The following is a 20,326-nucleotide window of genomic DNA, read 5'->3' on the forward strand; positions in this document are numbered from 1 at the left end:
TGTCTTTCCTGGGCCTCTGTCTTGTCCTGAGCTTGTACGTCTAGTGGCCTTAGGAGCTGCCCTGTTTACAGGAGTTTGGATGTCCCCTCTAATTCTCAGAGAAAAAGACCTTCTACCTCTCCCAGGCAATCCACTGCTGATCTTAAAGTAGGTAAGCCTTTCCCAGGCAAATAGTTTCTCACACTGCTTTCACTGTCTCAAGTTGCTTTTGCCAGGAGGGCAAATTCCGGGAGGGAGGACATGCTGGAGAGGAATTTCTCAAGTCAGTCTTTCCCAGCCAGAACATGGCCTAAGACCCAGAAAGGGTGCAGCCAGCCAGTTCCAAACTTCCCTGGAGAAGAGATGAGGGCAGGGCCAGGAAGGGTGCCGGGAGCATCTTCTGTGGCTCCCCAGAGCAGCACTTTCTTGACCTGCACAGCAAATGCAACTCTTCAACTGTCCTCTGCAGCTCTGCGGAAGCACCCATTTTAAGTCTTTCTGCTGCCATTGTCCTGGGTGGGTTGAGACAGTGGCCGCCCTCAGAGCTGGGCCCCGGCAACTGAATTAGCTAATCAAAAGCCATGATCAGTGATTGGCCCATTCCCACCAAAGATCTTAGGGAAGTGAATTTTTATGTCTTTTCCTGGCATGAGCAGGGTACACCAGGGGCCAGACCCCAAGGCTGCCTGCTGTGAGAGTGAGGGCTGGATGACAGTAACTGTCATGTGGAGAGAGCAATTTACTGTTAATTTAGTTAATTTACCAGCCCCTTCCTCTTGCTCTTGCCTGGATGCTGCACAGTGTTTTAGTGGAATCTGGAGTTTCGAAATAGGTGATTCAGACAGTTTCTGCCTGTTAGGAGTTGTTCTAGTAGAAGGACCAATTCCTGGAACTTCCTACTCCATCATCACCCCACAGTCCTGCACCTACTGCAGTGACTCTTAACTCATAATCATTAGTAATTTACCACTTAGATAACCAAATGTAAATAATTTGGTCAAATTACTTATAGTTCAACTCCAGATGTCTGCATGTACCAAGATAAGAATGACTTTAACTGGGAGTTACCTTACATGTTAAGATATAAGCATAGAAGATACAGACCACAGGAAAGGAATATCTGTTCTGAATATAATTAGGTATAATATGTGAAATGAATTCTTCTGTGATAATGCTTTAATTAAAAGTTTATACGGGTACTAATTTCTTAAGACAATTCAGATAATCATAAAAATAATATGTATACATATGTATACTTAAGAGACTCTGATCTGCAGGGAGTGAAAGTCTGCAGGGCAGACATTGTGATGGGGGGGAGGGGTGTTGACATTCCAGAAAATCCCTGCCAGATCACCACCTGCATCCAAAGTCAAGAAATAGGCATCTCAGGGAATAAAGCCCAGAGTTAACACTTCAAAATATTAAAATGTACAGTGTGCAACAAAAGATGATAAGACAAACAAACAGGAAATGATGGCCTTTCCAAACCTGCAGGGAGTAAATCTGCAATAAGATGCTTTCACAATGCATGGTTTACTGTTTATGCAATACAAATAGTGGGCAATTCCACTATCTTAGGCTTCCCAAACAATCTTTCAGTTGCAGTTATTATTGGCTTACGGTGAGGAGAAACTTTTCACTGAGTTGTCTCTGGCTCAACGAAACTACTTTTCTTAAGTTTGAAAACACTGAGTAAATGGAAGTCTTTGCATCTGGCTACATACAAAATCTGTGCTGTCTGCAAGAACTCAGGTGGTCTGTGCCTGTGCCCAAAATACCTTTTAGTAAACAGGAAATGTCTCTTTGACCAACCTGCAACATAGGAAAACAACTCTGAAACTGACTCTAATATAGTCTCATAAAAATAATAATACAGCCTTTATTTCGCCATCTGAATAGCATAGAATAGGAAATAAGAGATTGGCACAGCAGTACAGGACTGTGCTGGGAGAAATGAGGTGCTTCAGTATGTGACTCAATGTATTTTTGGACATTCCTGTGAAACTATGCAGTGCTTCTTAAATATTTTCTAGAGAAACTTTATTTCCAATTACATAGCTAGATAATTGTTAAGCACGGTTATGGACAGAATTACTGATTAGATAATTATATTTTACATTAAGTTTCCTCTTTCGATTATCCCTAGAGTGCAGGAACTAACTCTGTATGAATCTCTTGAATATGTGATACTTATTTTCATTAATATGTTCTTGAGATTTCTCAAACAGCCACATCATGGCGGTGGTTAGTTTTAATACCTGGCTCATCTCTGCAGTTTTCTCTTGGCCACTGTGTGTCTGTCCTTTTGATAACCTAGTCCCTTTTCACAGGAGCTCATCAGAACACTGATGACATTGCTCTCGGGCCATGGCCGCCCTCCATTCCTTGTTGGATGCTGCAACCACCCTAGCATCAGAATGGGGGTTTCCTTTGGGGAATTCATGACTGTCGCAAATAGGTGGCCAATGTTGAGTGACAATAAGTGACTGAATGCACTGCTGACCCTAGTAGTGAACACACACCCAAGCTTATAAATAAAAGGCCAAAAGGATATCCCCCCAACCACTTGCCTCCCTGACAACATGCCTTTTGTCTCCATATTAAAAGCTGGGGATAGAGTAGGGGAGATAGATAGCTTCTCAAAAAGGAAGGTGTTAACTGAGAGGCAAAAAATTACACACAGAGCTCTGGAATTTTTTTCTTGGGGAACGAGGCAGATTACCATAGAGGAAAAAGAAGCAGAATCTTGGGTTTTGTGTCTTTGCTCCCTTTGACTGCATGTGCAGTTCTGAAGTTGTTAAATGGTCAGAAGTAGGAGAGGGAGAGAGTCATAACAAACTGACTTGTCAGAAGAAAGAATTAGGTGTAGTGGACAAGTAGTTGTTTTCATACTTAACAAAGTAATTAGGTAGATTTAAAGCCTAGGCCTGAAAGAACCATTATTACAATTAATTATTTTCATATTCAACTCTACGCACTATTTCTATCTGAGTATCTCTGGCATCAGTGGAGGGTTTCAAATTGGCTGAAACCCTCCATATCAAGGCTGCCTCCAAATCAATGATACACAGACATTTAAGGCTATCATTTGCAAGAATTTGGAAATCATTTGTAATGTCTGTGTTTTCTAAAGCACCATTCCCAATAGTTTCATTTCTCCTCTTGACAACCAGCCATGAGGCTTACATTTTTCCCCAGATGAATTAAATGCATTTTTCCAAGCTGATTTTTACTTGGCTATTTCCTGCCCATTTCCAATCTCTCTAGGACCCTCAAACTTAATTTCTCGTTGCTTCCTGATGGGACCTCTCTGTTCAGTTTTCATCTGTGAATTCCATCAGTGTCCTCTTACTCTCTCTTACAAATTATCAAGACTGACAGTAAACAGACCAGATTTAATGTCAATCTCTTCCCATTAAATTGCCAAGCAAGTGACAAACCACATTTGATTACATATCCAGAATTGCACCACTGCTTTCTGAATTGAGGAGAGAAGAAAAGGAGAAGAGAAAGGTAGAAAGATTTTGATCGACTTGATTAAAAGCTATTTAACTCTCAAAATGCCCAAATTGCACAAGGCTGTCTCAATTAAATCTTTAAGGCAGGAAATTGGCTCCTTACAAAACTGCATTAAATATGATTCTTCCTGGCTCTTCATAGTGAGCTCTTTCACATTACTCTTAAAACCTGAAAAGGGTTCAAATGGACTGAACACAGGGAGGCAGGCAGTCATTTATAACATGCTGTGAAGGTGCCAGGATCAAATACAACTTCTCAGACTGCTATAACGCACACTCCTCCTTACCTGTTCTCAAGTTTGCACATCACTGCTCTAGCCCAGGCAATAAAGGCATGCTGTTCTCTCCAGAGTTATTACTAAAATAGGGAAATGATAGAACGATGGCTGGCGATGCCTTGCTTCTTAAAAGCTTCCTCCAATAAACACATTAAAGTTTAAACCAAGGAAGGCACAGAAAAAAAGGATCTTGGGTATCAGGGCAGGGTGCAGTTAAGACCCCAGATAGCAAAGGCCCTGCACAACACTTCTCCAAGTCCTAAGATATCTAGGTTAGAGCCAGTCTGATGGCTCCCAAGGTGGCCACGGGGCAGCGAGTTTGCCTTCAACTCCTCCCTGTTCCTGCCCAGTGACCGCACCACCGCCCAGCTACCCAGGCGCCATCCCTGACACCTCCCTCAGCCTGCCTCCCCATTCGATTAAGCCCATCTTTTTTTTTTTTTTTTTAAAGGTACCAGGGCCAGGGATTGAACCCAGGACCTCTTACGTGGGAAGCAGGCACTCAACCACTGAGCTACTTCAGCTCCCATCTTATTTTTAAAAAATAATCATCACACCTCCTAAATCCCTCACAGCCACCTACCCTCTCCACATCTATTGCAACTACATAATGCACTATTTCTCCTCTGACCTCCTACAGTAGCCACCTAACTGGTCTGTCTGTCTCCTCTCTTGCTCCATCCAATTTATTTTCCAAACTGCAACCGGAATATTGTTAAAAAGCCCAAAGTCTATCACAGACTTCCCACGGCCTTATGTGATTGGATGCCACTGCTCCTTTGTTTCTGTCCTCCTCATTTACAAAACTCAGGCTGCATTATTGTTCTTCAAATTCTTTCAGGATTCAGGCATTCTGTTTTAGAGATTTTGTATAAATGGCACCCTTGGCCTGGAAAGCTCTTAATCCACCCCCGTTCCTTTTACCTGATTTTACAAATTCTTTGAGATCAGCAAACTGCTACCTGCCCAGGAAGATCTTTCCTCTCTGATCACATCCCTTATTTTTTCCATTGAAGCATCCAGTTTTAATGATATATTCATTTATATGGTGTAATTACGATATTTTTAAAAGATATGTTTTCCCCATTAGACTATAAGTTCCATAAAGGCAGAAGGAATGAATCCTCTTTTTTTTTTTTTCACTCTCCTTATTTTATCACTCCTCTTTTCTCATCTCTATTTTTCTCTGGAAGATAAATAAGGGCAGTATACAAAAAATAATAAAAGAGATAACTTATTTTAAAAAGTGTCTAATCATGTTAAATCCTTAAGAAGTAAAACAAATAATTATCTTAATTAAATAGATAAAAATAATCAACCAGCCATGCCTATTGCCTTCCTCGGCAAATTCTTCTATTTTTAAGTCCTAGCTATCACTTTGATACAAACTCTTCCTCAAATCTATTAATATCTAGTCTCAGTCTACCCACTGAACCCAAGACCAGCATTTTCATTTGTCTGCTTGACTTTGATATCTACCTGGCACTTTAAACTTGAAATGCTCAAAACCAAAGTCATCACCTTAACTAGAAATATTTTTAAGTTTCCCCAACTACTATGTCATCCACGCTTGAGACCTCCTGCCCATTTGAAGCTTCCTGTTTTCCTGATCCCTATCAATCAATTGCCAAATCTTGGAGATTCCAACTCTGCAATCTCACTCATCTCTTCTTCCTTTTCATTCCCATTATAGCAATTGTCTAACTGGTCCCTTCCCTCCAATCCAACATGTGCATTGCTAGCATTACTCAAGCCTAAACACAACTCTGAAAAGATCATTCCCCTTCTCAAAAATCTTCCAAAGAATTATGATGTTACTAGACTGGTGTGTTTGAACCTTTAACCCACATCCCCTTTTCATAAATGTAAATAACTCATACCCAATTTGTATTACAGAAACGATAGGGTTTTTCCCCATTCCTTAAGTATAAAATTATAAAGTTCAATGTGCTTTTTCAAACTCTATTGCCATATTCCTAGCTTTGTTGGAGAATCACTATCAGCAGACTGTAAGGTCCCAGAGGTAGGGCTTTGGCCAAAGTCAAGTACATGGCAGGCATTCAAAAAATGCTTACTAACTAAATCACTAAACCCTGACATTCAGGGTCATTCACGACAAAAACTCAGTCCAGCTTCCCAGTTTTCTACCCTATGACTCTCCACTTGCACTTCACCAGCCAAATTATTCCAGTGGTTCTCAAAGCATGAGCCCAGGACCAGCAGCATCAGCATGACGTGGGATCTCGTTAGAAATGCAGATTTGTAGTCCCCACCCTGGACCTACTAAGTCAGAAATCCTGGGAGTGAGGCCTAGCAATCTGGCTTTATAAACCTTCCAAGTGATTCTAATGCACGTTCAAGTTTGAGAACCACCCAACTCTTACATAAACATTATCCTTCCTCCATGGCTTTGCTCTTAAAATTCCTTCTTCCATGAATGAGAACAAATGTATGCTAATATTACCAGATGTTAATAATAGGGTGGTATCTGGGTATATGATAGACTGTAGCAATAGAAATATATTAATATTTTTCCATCAACTGTAAAATTTTTTAAAAATTATGCTAAATGGAAGAAGCCAGATACAAAGTACCAGATAAGATGCAAATATAAATAAATTTACAGATGGAATCATATTAGCAGTTATGTACAGCTGGGGAGGGATAGAGGGATTGAAAAGTGACTTGCTAAGGGACAGGTTTTTTATTTTTAGAGTAATGAAAATGCTCTAAAATTGACTGTGGTGATGAATGAACAACTCTATGATTATACCAAAAGCCACTGAATGTATACTTTAGATAGACTGTATGGTATGTGAATATATCTCAATAAAATTACTTTAAAAAAATTCCTTCTGCATGGAAACACATCAGGACCCAGTCCAGGGCCTGGCCAGTGTTCAATAAATGTAATTTGATGAAATCAAGCCAAAAACTCTCCAATACCCACTTGAGAGCCCTCATAAAACTTAAATGAAACCATGCCTCTTTTTATGTATACACTAGTTCAGTTGGCATCAGGAAATGCAAACTAATTCTTAGTAATAACGTGGATATCCTAAAAGTGTCAACTGACAACGTTTCTGCATATTATGGGGGGAAATCATACACTATCTACCTCTCAGCATTCAAAGCTTGTTACAGATTTTGTCACTTTTTGCTGATCTTGAGAGGAGATACCTTTTCTCAATTTCAAAGTTACAAGAATTAACTCTGAATTAAAATTAAAAGTTAACGTTTCCAATTTCCTAGAGTTGACGGGAGATTCTTATTGATACTTAGCTGTCCAATTATTAAGTGTCAAAATCACACAGTGGATCCTGGGAGTCAAGGAAGACTTGTGGCTAACCTTGAAGACAAACAAAAACAAACACAAAAAACAGGCCAGCGAAGACATGCCCTAACCAAGCTGACGCTGAGGCTAGGAGAAAATTTACACCAGGAAGAAACAGAAGCAGGTGTTCCCAGGCTGAGAAAATACACTTGTTCCCAGAAAAAAGGAAAACCCCCAAACATGAAATGCAGGAAGTCACTTATTTGAAAATTATGACAATTGGCCATTCTCTTAAAGGGAAAAACCATGTGTAATGAAAGCCCCAAAATGCACGCATATACACACTCACTCTCACACACATGCACAATGGCCATGAAGACAAGGTGGTAGAGGTTATTTACATCCTTTTTAAGGAAACAGGATGTATTTTTGGTACTAAGATAATACCTCATCATAAAGAAATGACTGGCAGCAAATTATCAATGTATTTATTATAATCAGAGAATGTCAGGGTTGGGAGCGATCTTAGATTATCTAGGACAATCTTTCATTTTTTAGGTAAGGCAACAACTCAGTGAGATCACACAACTTTCCGAAGACCATAGGTCTAATGAAGCAAGCCTAGCTTCACTTAGCACCAGTCTAACATGGAGGTACAGCCAAGACCTGCTGATGGCCATAAACACCAGTAGGGAAAACAGATTACGTATTTGGGCAAAACCATGTGCTTTAATTAAATCCATCTGATTATTCACCAGGTGTATGAACCTCCTTTTCCAGTTCTTTAGCATGCTCCTAACAAATTGTGGTAAAGTCTAAGACAGGCTCAGAGCAAAAATGTGGCTTCAGAGTTATGAACGACTTAAGAGGTAGACTCGTCCGTAACTTAAATATACAAGGAGGACTTAGTACATGAAACAGACTCCTGCCAATAGGGGAAGCCTAGGATGGATTAGGTAAATGATAACAAAATATTTCTAAGAGGCGTTAGAGCTTTATGTTCTGTAACTCTCAAAATTCATGCTGAAACAATTTCTTTTTCTTTTGGTTAAATACTTTCAATTCTGTCGTTGACCAGATTCATGTTCAAGTTGTGGTTTCTGCAACTCCCAGAGACAACTCTTAACCTTTTCAATAATTTTTAAAATACAGGTCAAATCCCATTGTGATAATGAAATATCCAAGTTCCAGTCCATACTCCACTTATTTTAGGCTCTAATTTTAATACAGATTTTTTAATTGTAGAAGTTTAGAGCTGGGATTAGTGACCATCTAATCCAATACCATCATTCTGTAAAAGAAAACTAAGACTTCTGACAGATACAACAAAACAAAGAGTTTGATAATCCTTTGGAATCAACATTTATCAAGGTAGCATGAATGTTTTCTGAATATTCTGTCAAAATTTAAATGCACAGGTCACTATATATTTCTATTTTGCTTGAAATATTTTGAGGACATATTACCTTTTAGTTTGGGGGAAAAAATGAGGAAGCAAAATTTTGTTAATTATCTAAAGGCTTTAGGATTTAAAAACTGGATAATCAGGTAAGAAAACTTCCACAATATCACTGAGAAAAAAATAACCATATACACAAGGCTTTGATTTTCCCTACCACTCAAACACATCTCATCCATCCTCATAATATCCTCATAATATCCTGTATCTTAGGGTAGAAAATAACCAGTGAGAAAAGATAAAGTCTGTATCCAAGGATTTACTCTAATTTACAAATTTCAAGAACATTAAACCTTTTAATAGTACCTCCGTGAGAAACAAAGGCTTTTTTCTCTTGTGACTATGCATCTAAAGGAACAGAGGCAGAGGGAGATAAAAATTGTAAAGCAGAGGCAAAAAACTGGAGTAACAGCCTTCAAATGTAAAAGACTCCAAATTCAGGGCTTTATACCGTAGGTAAGATTTCAAGAACTTCCTTTGCTGAAGGGAAAACAGAAGGACTCCTACCTTATTCCCAACAACCTGTGCGAATGCTTAGAGACATACCTATTGTTGTTTCGACAGTTTCGACAGTTAATACACTCCAACGGGTCGGTCTGAGGTACTGCTGTGTACATTCCACCACCCTTGTCAGGAAGGAGATTCAGGGAAAAAGAAGAGAAGAAAGGCTGCTGAAGGTGCTGTAGACAAGTAATCAAACAACCAAGTGTAATGGCCAAGTCAAAAATAAACAGACACATTGACCCGGTATATTTCAACCAACTCCCTTGGCAACGTCATGCTAACCATTATTTGCCTATATTCACCAGTGAGTCTGGTTGAGCTCTGCGCAATACTAAATACTAAAACTGTACTCCAAAAACTGAACTGCCATGACTTCCTAAGTTTTTTTGATTTTTATTTTTTTTTACTGGAAAAGGGCAAATAAATGGAGGGAGAAGTTAGTCACTTCCCTTCAGTGTTTCAAATCTAACCGATTTAGTTAGATTTCAAATCTAAGAGGAGTTTAGCAAACATTATAAACTCCTATTCATTTTTCCTTTTCTGGCAGTCATGGAAGAATTTTACGTGGTGCCAGTTGGAGAAACAGGGTGTGAAATCTGTATGAATGATGTCACAAGATAAACCCATCTTTACTTTCCTGTAATTATTCCGATTAGGTCTGTTCACTTGACTACGCTAAGTTTTAAAACACGTTCTGTTTTTCCAGATGGAGTGGATTCTTAGCCAGCAATGCCTTGGAGGGGAGTATTAATATTTTGATGTTGCTTTTGGCGGAAACCGCCCAGCAATTAAAAGAAATGCCCAGATTAACACATACCTCATTGTAAAAGGTTCACTCGGCAATCACAATGGCCCGAGTTCTTAGAAAATGAATCTAAAACTTAAACTCGCCTTACGATCAGAGTCAGAATTTTGCTTTCAGATGAAAAACAGAACTGAATTTGATAAGAGTGGGGAGGCTACCGCTCTCCTAGACTTCAAGGTTAGGAAAAGGTCAGGCGATTGTTTTTCCCTAGAATACTTTCCACTTCCAGTCCTCTCCTAACAGCAGCCAGAATCTAAGCCAATGAGAAGTACAGAGAGTTTCTCTCAGCATTCCTCATCTAACTAACAACAGGAATCAGCAAGAAAACATGAAGAAAAAGACTATTTCCATGCTGTGTTCAGTCCATGGGGGCAAACCCCAAAGGGCCAGAAAATGAAGTTAACAACCCACAGGCTGATGCATTTATCTGAATCACTAAACATGTTATTAAAGTTAATCCAATGATTTTTATGATCACTAACATTTTCAAAACACCCCTATTTCTTCCTACCCAGAAGGGAGGAGTAAGAAAACTAACGGGCTGCAGTCATGGACGGTCACCTCTAAAACACTATACCAAATGGGACAACTATTATTTATACAGCAACTGATTGTTCAAAAAACGAAAAGTTCTGTGTTCAAATGCTAAAGCAAACATGAGCCTTATTTTTCTTTCTTTTGCAAACTGCATGTGCTGGCCAAACTTTAATGCTCTCTCTTTCCATTTTCTTAGACAATGTTAGTTTGAAAAAAAAGTTTAGAAAGTCTGAGTATGAGCCATGTGTTTCCACGCTAAATAATGAAATCATTATTCTCTTTCAATAACGAGATGCACCAAAGCAAATTAAATATTTTTTCTACAATACACAAAAGTTATTAGGTTCCTGGCTTTAAGATATAAATACATATTATAGCTTTGTTCTCCAAATGTAATATTTTAGTGATCTCTTTATTAAAGTTGAAGATGAAAAAATTCTAAACTTGAAATTTTAGCACATTGTAGGTTAGGGCAAATTAACCTAACAGTAATAATGACAGAGACTAAATGAGTGCTTAATTTGACCAACTATACAAATTATTTATTTGAAAGAAAAATAAAGTGGATATGCCTCCAAACAATGGAATAGGTCAAACTTTATATGAAGAAAACCTCTTTAACCAGTATAAAACTAAAATGTGCTAGTCATTCTCTTCCCATTTCTAAAATTAAACTATCTTAGCTAATTATCCCTGGGAGAAAAAAAAAAAAGTCAGTTTTAAGAGTTTTTCACTCTTTGTGGCTAAAGAATACCAATACTATAAAAAGCAAAAATTGGGCAGACAACGGCAATAGCAGCAAAACACTTTGAGTGAAAAAAACAAACTAAAGAAACCCTGGGTCAGTCAGAAGTCAGTCTTGTGGCCTGCAGATGTTTCTGGAATGGACTACACCATCCTTCCAAAAATGTCAGTTAGCTGTCAATGCGTAAAACTCTGGCAATTTCACCTAGAGTTACAGACGTTTTGAGAAATCAAAAACCCGGGCACCCCTGGGCCCTCACTTCTGCATGGTAACAATCAACAGGTGCCAACAGCACGTGAGCTCTCCAGATGGCGACGGCTCAACTTCACGATCCAGCCTGACTCTTTCAGGCAAGCTTTTTCAGATCCTGTTCTATGATTTAAAGTGTCTGGTCTATGCCCAGCGGTATTTCTATTTTGAGAACGAGGTCTAGCCTATTCTTCATTGTTATTCCAGTTTCAGTGCCAAATAATTTAAATGCATAGACCAAAGTGATGACTGCCACTACTACCTGACAAGATACAATGTATAGAGACCACCCTGGATCAGGGGGCTGCCAGCGGTGCAGACTAGTTCCATTGGAGGGCCCCTGGGAGGATCCTATCTTAAGCAAAGCCAGGCGTGCTGACCCTGTGTTCGTGCCTTGGCTTTTCTCTATAATGAGGGTCGCTTACGTTCACGAGGTGGTGGGGACGTTCACGGTCCACGGCTGTCCTGGTCAGCGAGTTGGCGTGCCCAGAGCAGAGCCCTCCGCTCACACTCCCGTTCAGGATTCCATCGAAACCACTGGGGACCTTGTGGTGAAGATGGGAGCAGCCGTTGCTGAGACTTCCATTGTTCAAGAAGCTTCCATGAACATTCCCGTTGATCCGGTTTGTGCCAGTCAGAGCGGTATAGTCCACCACCTGTCCATTAATAGCTGACCCTTGGTAGAGATAGCCTGGTGGATCGTATTCTGTTGAGAACCAAAAAAATGCAAAAAAAAAAAAAAAGTGAGATACTCAAAAGGACAGTCTTCTTGTTTAGAAAGTTTTATTAATGAAACCCCTACAAAACTACAAATAGGCTGAAAGAAAACATTCTAAAAATGTTCTTTTAAAGGTTACTTGTGACATATGCTTTAATAAAGTTATTGCCTTCTGTCATTTCCTTTCCAGTTTGGGGGCCGCTGTGAACTTTTGAGTTAATTATGACTTTATCAATGGGAAGAGAAATTAACCAAGGAGAAGTTACTCAAAAGAGAATTTCAAAATTGTGGAAGATGAAACTATCAAAGTACAGGCAACACTAAGAAAAAGCGTTTTAAACCTCTTACACATTCAAAGTGCAGAAAGAAATTATATTAAAATCACAGTTTTGAAAAAAGACTAACTTAAGGTAGGATTTTTCAAATAGCATGAAACAACACTGCTAGGAAAAAGGAAGAAGTTGTGTAGATATCCACTGACAAGGAAAATTACTTCATGATCATGACAACCAATTTAGAGGTTGTGGGGTACCAAAGGCAAAAGGCTAATTATTCCATTTCCTTAGCTTGAACAACTGCCTCAAAATTCTAATTTCCTGAGGCATGCCTGTGAGACATACTTAAGAAAAGTGAAAGATCCCTTAGAAAGTACAGCACCCAAATTGTACAAGATTTGTTGTCAGAACTGTGATAAATTCTTCAAAGTCTCAGAGCTGGATTAGGCATACCCTCTTTTCACAGCTTCTCCTGTTACTACATTTCTTTCCCATGTGTGGTATGGCAAGTCCACCTGCTTCTCTTCTCCACTGGGCTATAAACTTTGAGAGGGCAGAGGCCATGTCTATTTTACGTACCAAATACCGTCACTGTCCAGCACAATGCGGGGCACGCAGAAGCTAACAAATACCTTTTGAATGGATGACTGAATGAACATGATCATAAATTTTCATCTTTAAATACATTACCAGGTCACAAAGGAAAATGACTTTATTCAGATTAATCTGGCTCAGATAACCAGATGGACACTTCTCTTCGAATGATTCGATGCACACACACAACTAAAGGGAATGGTATTAAAATCATTTAACGACCAGTTCCTTCAGCCTGGCACCACCACCACTGCCCCTGTCCCTGCCAATCTCTTGGAAGGCACCAAGTCAATCAAAACACATCACTTATTTTCCCTGAGCTATTAAGTTGAAGGACACCCTAAGTGGGAACTGGCTGATAGTTGCTGGAAGTTCTATCTCTGCTGGTGTCTTCCAATGGGAAAACCCTCTGCCTTCCTGCTGTTTTGGCTATCCTATTTTCTAATGACTGGGAACAAAGAAACACAGAAAGGGGAGAGGACTGGAGAAAGACAAAAGGGGGTCTGGGTTATCTGTTTCAAAACAGTGCCCTTCCCAACAATTCAAGCCTATCTACTACCGGGTAGATGCAGGAGAGGGGCTTCCATTCTGGAGCAATTTGGGTACATCAGGTACGGAAACAGGACCACGCTATCTTCAATTGTGTTATTTGGTGACAGTGATTTAGAAAAGTCTTCATCCCTTTCCTTTTCATCAGGCCCTTTCTATTCCCAGCTGACATTTGCACCAGCATGAAGATGTTCTTGCTGCAACTGCAAAGCTCCTGCTTCCAGGGCTCATCCTCTTTGGTGGTCCAACAACACCAGAGTTTCCCAGCACTAAGTCAGTTCTTTATTCAGAGACCTGCTTAGTGTGGGTCTTGTTGTTTACTTCTACTGAGCAATTTCACTGGGTGCTTCACTTACTTTGGCTTACGGCTAGAACAGTTTTAGAGTCACCTCCTCTGAACGAAGAGCGTCTAACGTGTTTCAAGCCGTGACACTGACACACTCGAGGGTCAGGACTCAAGGATTTAGCCTGACGGCATTTTTCTACCCATCCTCAGGAAAGCAGTGCAGTCTAAGTGAACCACTCACTCTGTATGGTGCTCTGCTGGCGGTTCTTCCACAGGCACATGGCAATGAGCGCCATCAGGATGAGGACCATGACGCCCAGCACGCAGCCAACGATCAGATACAACATATCGCTGCTCCGGGCAGGGCCGGCCGCAAGCCCGACATTTCCTCCACTTCCGGCAGAATTGGGAGGGGTGCTCAAGTCTTTGACGGGATACTCAGAAGCTCCAGGAACACGCTTCACTAGTGGGAATACAAAAGGCAAACATGGTGTCAGAGTGAGAGCCGAATCCGTGAGATGGTTTACTCTCTGAAGGAGGTCTGGTTAGGGATGCGAAGCAGTCTGTTTACACTTATTCCTGGAAGGAGCTGGCCACCAGTGAGTCACAAAGAGGGCTCAAAAGTTTAAAAACCTAAGTGACAAAGCTGTGGGGTCTTGAATGGCGTTAGCCCGCAAATTTTAGAGAAATCATAAGAGCGGAGAAACACAGGCACTTGGTCTACCCCAAATTGCTACACGATTAGCTGCTTAATTGTTCTTCTAGAAGACTCTCAAACGAGTTGAAGAAGTTTTTCAACTGATGGATGGGAGAAAATCTCCTTTCACTTTGAGCTGAAGAAGACTCAGATATTTTAGGCCTCTACCACGTGATCAATATTAGAAGACATGGCTTTGGACTATTAGAAAAATTGTACACAATTCTAGGAACCTTGTACATAATATTAAACATTCCAAAAAAGAAAAAATTTGGAGTCCATGTAATGCAGTGCTTTTACTTAATGCATTGGTATTCTGGGTAACAAATAACAAAAGCTAGTAACAGGTTGGATTCAAACCCTGTTCTCTGTCCCCAAATCACATGCACATAATACTTCAAATGCCATATAAAGGCAATAGGGCAGAGTGGTTGAGAATTCAGCCTTGCAGTTAGGCTGCCTAGGTTTTATTCCAGCTCCACTACCTATTACTAGCTGTGTGACTTTAAGCTCCATGAACCACAGTTTCTGTTTATGGAAAATGGAGCTGCTAATAATAGCTCTAGCATAAAGCTATAATGAAGATTAAATGAGTTCATCAATGTAAATCATGGGGACATGCTCAATCAGTTTTGCTATTATTCATTATACCATATTTCCTGGTATGGCTCTCAATGAGCAAAGTGGTCTTTTAAAAAATATACTTCAACGAGCAACATTAAATTTGGGTTCAACTTTCCAGCAACTTCCACTGCAGAGAAGAGCTGAGAATGAGGAAAGAAGAGGCAGCCTTTCAAAGCAATGACCTCTATAACATTGGGAGGTGGACAAACATTCAGCACACAGACTCTAAAGATTTCTGCTTCTGGTGGAAGGATGGCTCATAGGACGGGAAGGTTCCTACCAAGTTGAAAGAAAAAAAGTTTTCTGAGGCCAAATGGATGTGACAGACCACACACTAAAGATTACAATTACTCATAAGAGAATTCCTTTGGGTATTTTCACTCTTCATTTATTCTTAATTTATTCACCACCCCACCAAGCTTGATTATCTGGTTTCTGACCCCTTGGTAAAGTTAACAAAGGAGGCTAGATGGCTTGAGGTGAAGGGTGAGCGAGGCAGACCGATTCGCCTCAATAAGAAGAGACAGCCAAGAGTCTGGAAAGAGAAAGAAGAGAGGAAGAACCTGAAGAGAAACTCAAGAACTAAAGAAACAGTCCTGGCAGTCTACGCACTGTAAGGGTAGAGGAAACGGCTGGTCTTCAATACTTCTTACCAGGTGTCGTTCCTGAAAGACGCAGCGAATTCATAACGCAACCACTGGTCACGCCAACCTTTTGAAAGGTCAGCCTATGGGTCATATCTTCTATTTGAAAAGGCTAGGGATTGTGTAACATGTTTCAGAAAGTTGTCCAAAATTAACGGTTAACATTTTTAAGAAGTTTTTCTTGTCTTTCACTGACCTGAAAGTTTGTCTTTTATTCCCCGAGAGAGGCAGATAATGAGGCACACGATTATAAATACAGCCTCACAGACTACTAAAAACACAGACACAACACTGCTGCCAATCTTGTTTGGGTTGTTGTATGTTTTGCCTGGCTACAGTCTTAGATGTCTCAGGGACAGAGATGATCTCTTTCATTTCTGTTTAATTCTACTCAGAGATGATCATCACTGCATTCTAGAGGCAAGTACGAAATACTCATGAATACATCACAGTGTCTGGCAAAAAAGGCTCTCAAAATACGTGCTAACCAAATGAAATTCAAGGTAAGTTTCATGGTTTGCGTGTGTGTCTCTGTGTATATATTGTGTGTATATATATTTTTAATGTGAATTTAATAGGTAGGTTTTGCAGTATAAAGACATATGTAGAAAAGAAACAATGGAATTAAATCGTGGCTTTGTAATTTAATTTTTCTGAACTTCATTTTTAAATACAGTAAAATCACCTGCAGCAGACACTAGCTGCCCATTCTGTCCTTCCTTTCTTCCTCCAGACCAGCAGGGCCCCAATTTTGTTTAGGTTTGCACCCGAACCCATAAATCGATGGCGTAAACCCTGATTAAGCATTCCATTCCTGTGAACGGTTTGGGGATAGCCTATGCACAATGCAAATTATGGACTTCAGTTAATAGTAATATTATTATTACTAGCAATATTGGGTCATCAATTATAACAAATGTACCACACTAGAGAAAGATGTTAGTAATAGTAATAGGGTACAAGAGAACTCTCGGTACTTTCTGTGTAATTTTTCTATAAACCTAAAATTGCTCTTAAAAAGGAAGCCTATTTGAAAACGAGAGAGAGGGAGACACAAGGAGGAAACAGTCTCCCGTTTTTGGCCAGACACAGCTACCTCCAGAAGGAAGCCCAGACCTGAGGCTAAGAGTGATGGGAGTCTTGGGCCCAGCTGGTAATCAGAAGGTGGCGGGGGGACAGATGGATAATGCTGGGTCCTCGGTGATGCCACTGAATACTGAGTTGAACAACCTTAGGGTTGTTTACCTCCTTCTGGGCTTCCTGTTTAGGGAAAAATTCATTTCTTTGCCCTGAAGCCAAGTGAGTGGGGATTTTTCTGCTACTTGCAGTTGACGGCTTATCGCCCAAGGTTGCTGTGATAATGACCTGACACTGTGGACACCAGGACTTTGCAAATATCTACATTAGCTGCTTCTATTATCTACGTGTGACATCTTCTGTTTTAAAGGGTTATGGATGGAAAGCACCAGAAATGGGTTGGCTTTTATAATGGGAAATGTATTAGCGTAAAAGCTTACAGTTCCAAGGCCATGAAATGTCCACGTCAAAGCACCATCAGAGATGCTGTCGTACAAAGTCACTTACTGCTGATCCTGGTGTCCTGTCACATGGAAAAGATGGCGGCCGATCTCGGCCAAGGTCCCCGCCCTCACCTCCAGAATCTACTGTCTCCCAGCTCAGTTGTGGGCATCTCTTCAGCCTTGAGGTGCTCCTTGGGTGCAGCCTCTTGTGGGGTTCGTGCTTAAGCTTGGCTGATAGCGAGCCTCAAGCCCTCTCTCAAAAGGCAAGATCAAAAAAGGAAGCTTCCTTTCTCTTTGTCTGTGTGTATGTGTGTGTGTGTGTGTTTATATAAGACCCAGCAAGAGGGCAGAGACTCAACCTGAGTCATGCCTCACTGCTGTAGTCCAATCAAAAGGGCCCCATACCCACAGGAACAGATTAATTCAAGAACATAATCTTTTTCTTTTCCAGATTCATAAAAGAACTTCAAACTGTCACAGTAACATTATGGAAATCATAGATTAATGTTTAAATAGACAGCATTTGTGGAGATTTGGAGCTGTGTACCCAAGAAAAACATGTTCTTCAACTCAGTCTATTCCTATGGGTGTGAACCCATTGTAAGTAGGACCTTTTGAACAAGTTACTTCGGTAAAGGTGTTGCCACCTCAAGCAGGATGGTCTTACTCCTCTGACTGGAGTCCTTCAGAAGCAGTACGAAATTCAGATGGAGAGAGAGAAAGTCACAGAGGGAGCAGCCAGCAGCTGAAAGTCAACGGAACCTGGAAGAGAAGGGAGAGGCCGCCATTTCCGCTGACATGTGACAGAAAAGCCAAGGAGCAAGGGTGGCTGGCCTCCTGCCCCAGACGCCAGTCTTCTGGGAGAAGCATCACTTTGTTGATGCCTTGATTTTGGACTTCTAGCCTAAAAACTGTGAGCCAATAAATCCCCATTGTTTAAGCCAGCCCACTGCATAGTATTTATTTGAGCAGCCAAGAAAACATACAGTATTAGACATATCTTTCATTAAACAAACAAAAAACACTTTAAACACATACAGAACTTTCTTTAACACCCTTGTATTTTTTAATATTCTCATAAAGTAGTCAGCAAATATACCTATTCTCTACACAGAGAAAAAAAGAAGGGAAGTGACTTAGAGTCACCCAGAAATTAACAAATAGGGTTGATGTTTCTATAAACTAATTTTTATACAAGTGCACCAGCCAACATATTATACTTCCTCTTATGACAGTCTAAATACGGTCTGAAGTATAAATGTCTTTAGTCAGAATATCAACAGCAGGAAGGAATAATCTAGAGTTTGGGATTCTAGCATTGTCTAGGGGGAAAGCATACGTTTTCACCCCTCTCCTACCTTTGGTTTCACAGATCATCACATTACTGAACTCGCTCTCTCCCCCTTCGTTGAAGCACTGCATTTTAATATCATAGGAGGTTTCTGGCTGCAAGTGGCCAATCATGTGCCACTGCTTTGAACCTGGAAAAAGGAGAAACGAAAGTTAAGGAGAAACAAAAGTCAGCCTAAATGACAATGCCACTATCACCACGTGGGATTTTCTAAATGAGGTTAGAGCCACATCCATCACCTTATAATGCAGTCTTCATGTAAAATATATTTTTTAGCAATGCCCCACAGATAAACAGCATTTCCATTACATGGCATGAAAAAAGTGGCAACGAAGAGATAAATTGAATTAAATTTTTACCATGGAAAAAATGGTAAAGAGAAAAGACAAACCAAATTAAAGCTGTATGTTTGTTGGTTGAGTATAAACTCTATTTCACCAAAAAAAAAAAAAACACTAGTTGTGAATCTTTCATCCCTATTTTAGCCCATCAAGTCAAATAAGTGGCCATTTACAAGAAAGGCCTTACCCAGACCCTCAATTCCATTGTCACGGACACAACACGAACTGACAATAAACAAATGCCTGAATAAACTCCTTTGAAGATACTGAGAATAATCAAAAAGCAAAATCTACTCTAGGAAACTCTCAGCTGTTGCTCTATTTCTTCTTTTGAGTCAGGGTCTCCAAATGACACAAGTATCTCTAACAGAGTAATTCTTTTTCATCATACATGGTACACAGCCAACATTCATTTAGAAACACTCCCAAACTGAGGATTTATATGAACACTTCCATATAAATCCCTCTGCATTTTTAATTCTATGGACCTGTGACAAACTTTAATACAGAGGGACTCTTGCCAGATTTAATTAACTCTTCAAACATTTTTAATCCCTCTTAGAAAGTATCTCTTCAAATTTTTTCTACTGCTTCTTAAGAACTCAAATATGCCACCAACTGATTTAAGAATTAATTAAAGGGAGAGAAAAAAGTAAACAAAACCACGTACACCCAAGTCAAATCTACTTGGCTGACAGGACCTGTAACACCAGGTTCTCTTCTGATTCAACGTGGAATAAAATACTTCAGTCTGGAAGCATGACTCCTCTTTCCAGGTCACCAAAACAAAACCCCTCACTCACAGAGACCCAGATTTTATAAGGAAGAAAATCTGCTTTTTTTTAGGATCAAGGTCTTGGAAAGGCTCAAGAAGGGAAGAATTCTATGCCCCATTTGTAAATATGAAGAGGACCCAAAAAGAATCTTGACTCAAATACTGGTTGAAGGGAGCCAAGAGTGCCTACAACTACAAGCAGGAGAATTGCATCCATCATCCATGTGGAATCTAAGCCCCTTCTTAGGAGGGGGATTGGACATAACCATCCTAGGGTCCACAAGATGGAGGAATAGAGTATGGATGAGAGTGGACTTACTGGTGTTCTGCTGGGGAACTACTGTGATTAGTAATGGGAGAAATTGTAGCATTGATATAGAGAAAGTGGCCATGAGAGTTGCTGATGGCAGGGAGAGGGATGAAGAGATGTGATGTGGGGGCATATTCAGGATTTGGAGTTGTCCTGGGTGGTGCTGCAGGGACAGATGCTGGACACTGTGTGTCCCGCCACGGCCCACTGGGTGGACTGGCGGAGAGTGTAGACTACAATGTAGACCACTGTCCATGTGGTGCAACAGCGCTCCAAAATGTATTCACCAGGTGC

The 20,326-nt window shown here is 40.3% G+C and overlaps 1 protein-coding gene across 3 annotated transcripts in view; it reads right to left on the bottom strand.

Annotated features, from left to right (window-relative positions):
* CDON (cell adhesion associated, oncogene regulated) overlaps nt 1-20,326 on the bottom strand; it is a 110,012-nt gene that overhangs the window by 23,399 nt on the left and 66,287 nt on the right. For all 3 annotated transcript variants that reach the window (XM_004469246.5, XM_012529318.4, XM_023591952.3), the window contains exons 15-18: nt 18,614-18,736; nt 14,012-14,233; nt 11,774-12,054; nt 9,055-9,134 (exon numbers count right to left, since the gene is read on the bottom strand). In XM_004469246.5, the coding sequence (XP_004469303.2) occupies nt 9,055-9,134; nt 11,774-12,054; nt 14,012-14,233; nt 18,614-18,736 (706 nt within the window). The remainder of the gene's footprint in view (nt 1-9,054; nt 9,135-11,773; nt 12,055-14,011; nt 14,234-18,613; nt 18,737-20,326) is intronic.

This window comes from Dasypus novemcinctus, chromosome 27, assembly GCF_030445035.2.
Source record: "Dasypus novemcinctus isolate mDasNov1 chromosome 27, mDasNov1.1.hap2, whole genome shotgun sequence".
Lineage (NCBI taxonomy): Eukaryota > Metazoa > Chordata > Mammalia > Cingulata > Dasypodidae > Dasypus > Dasypus novemcinctus.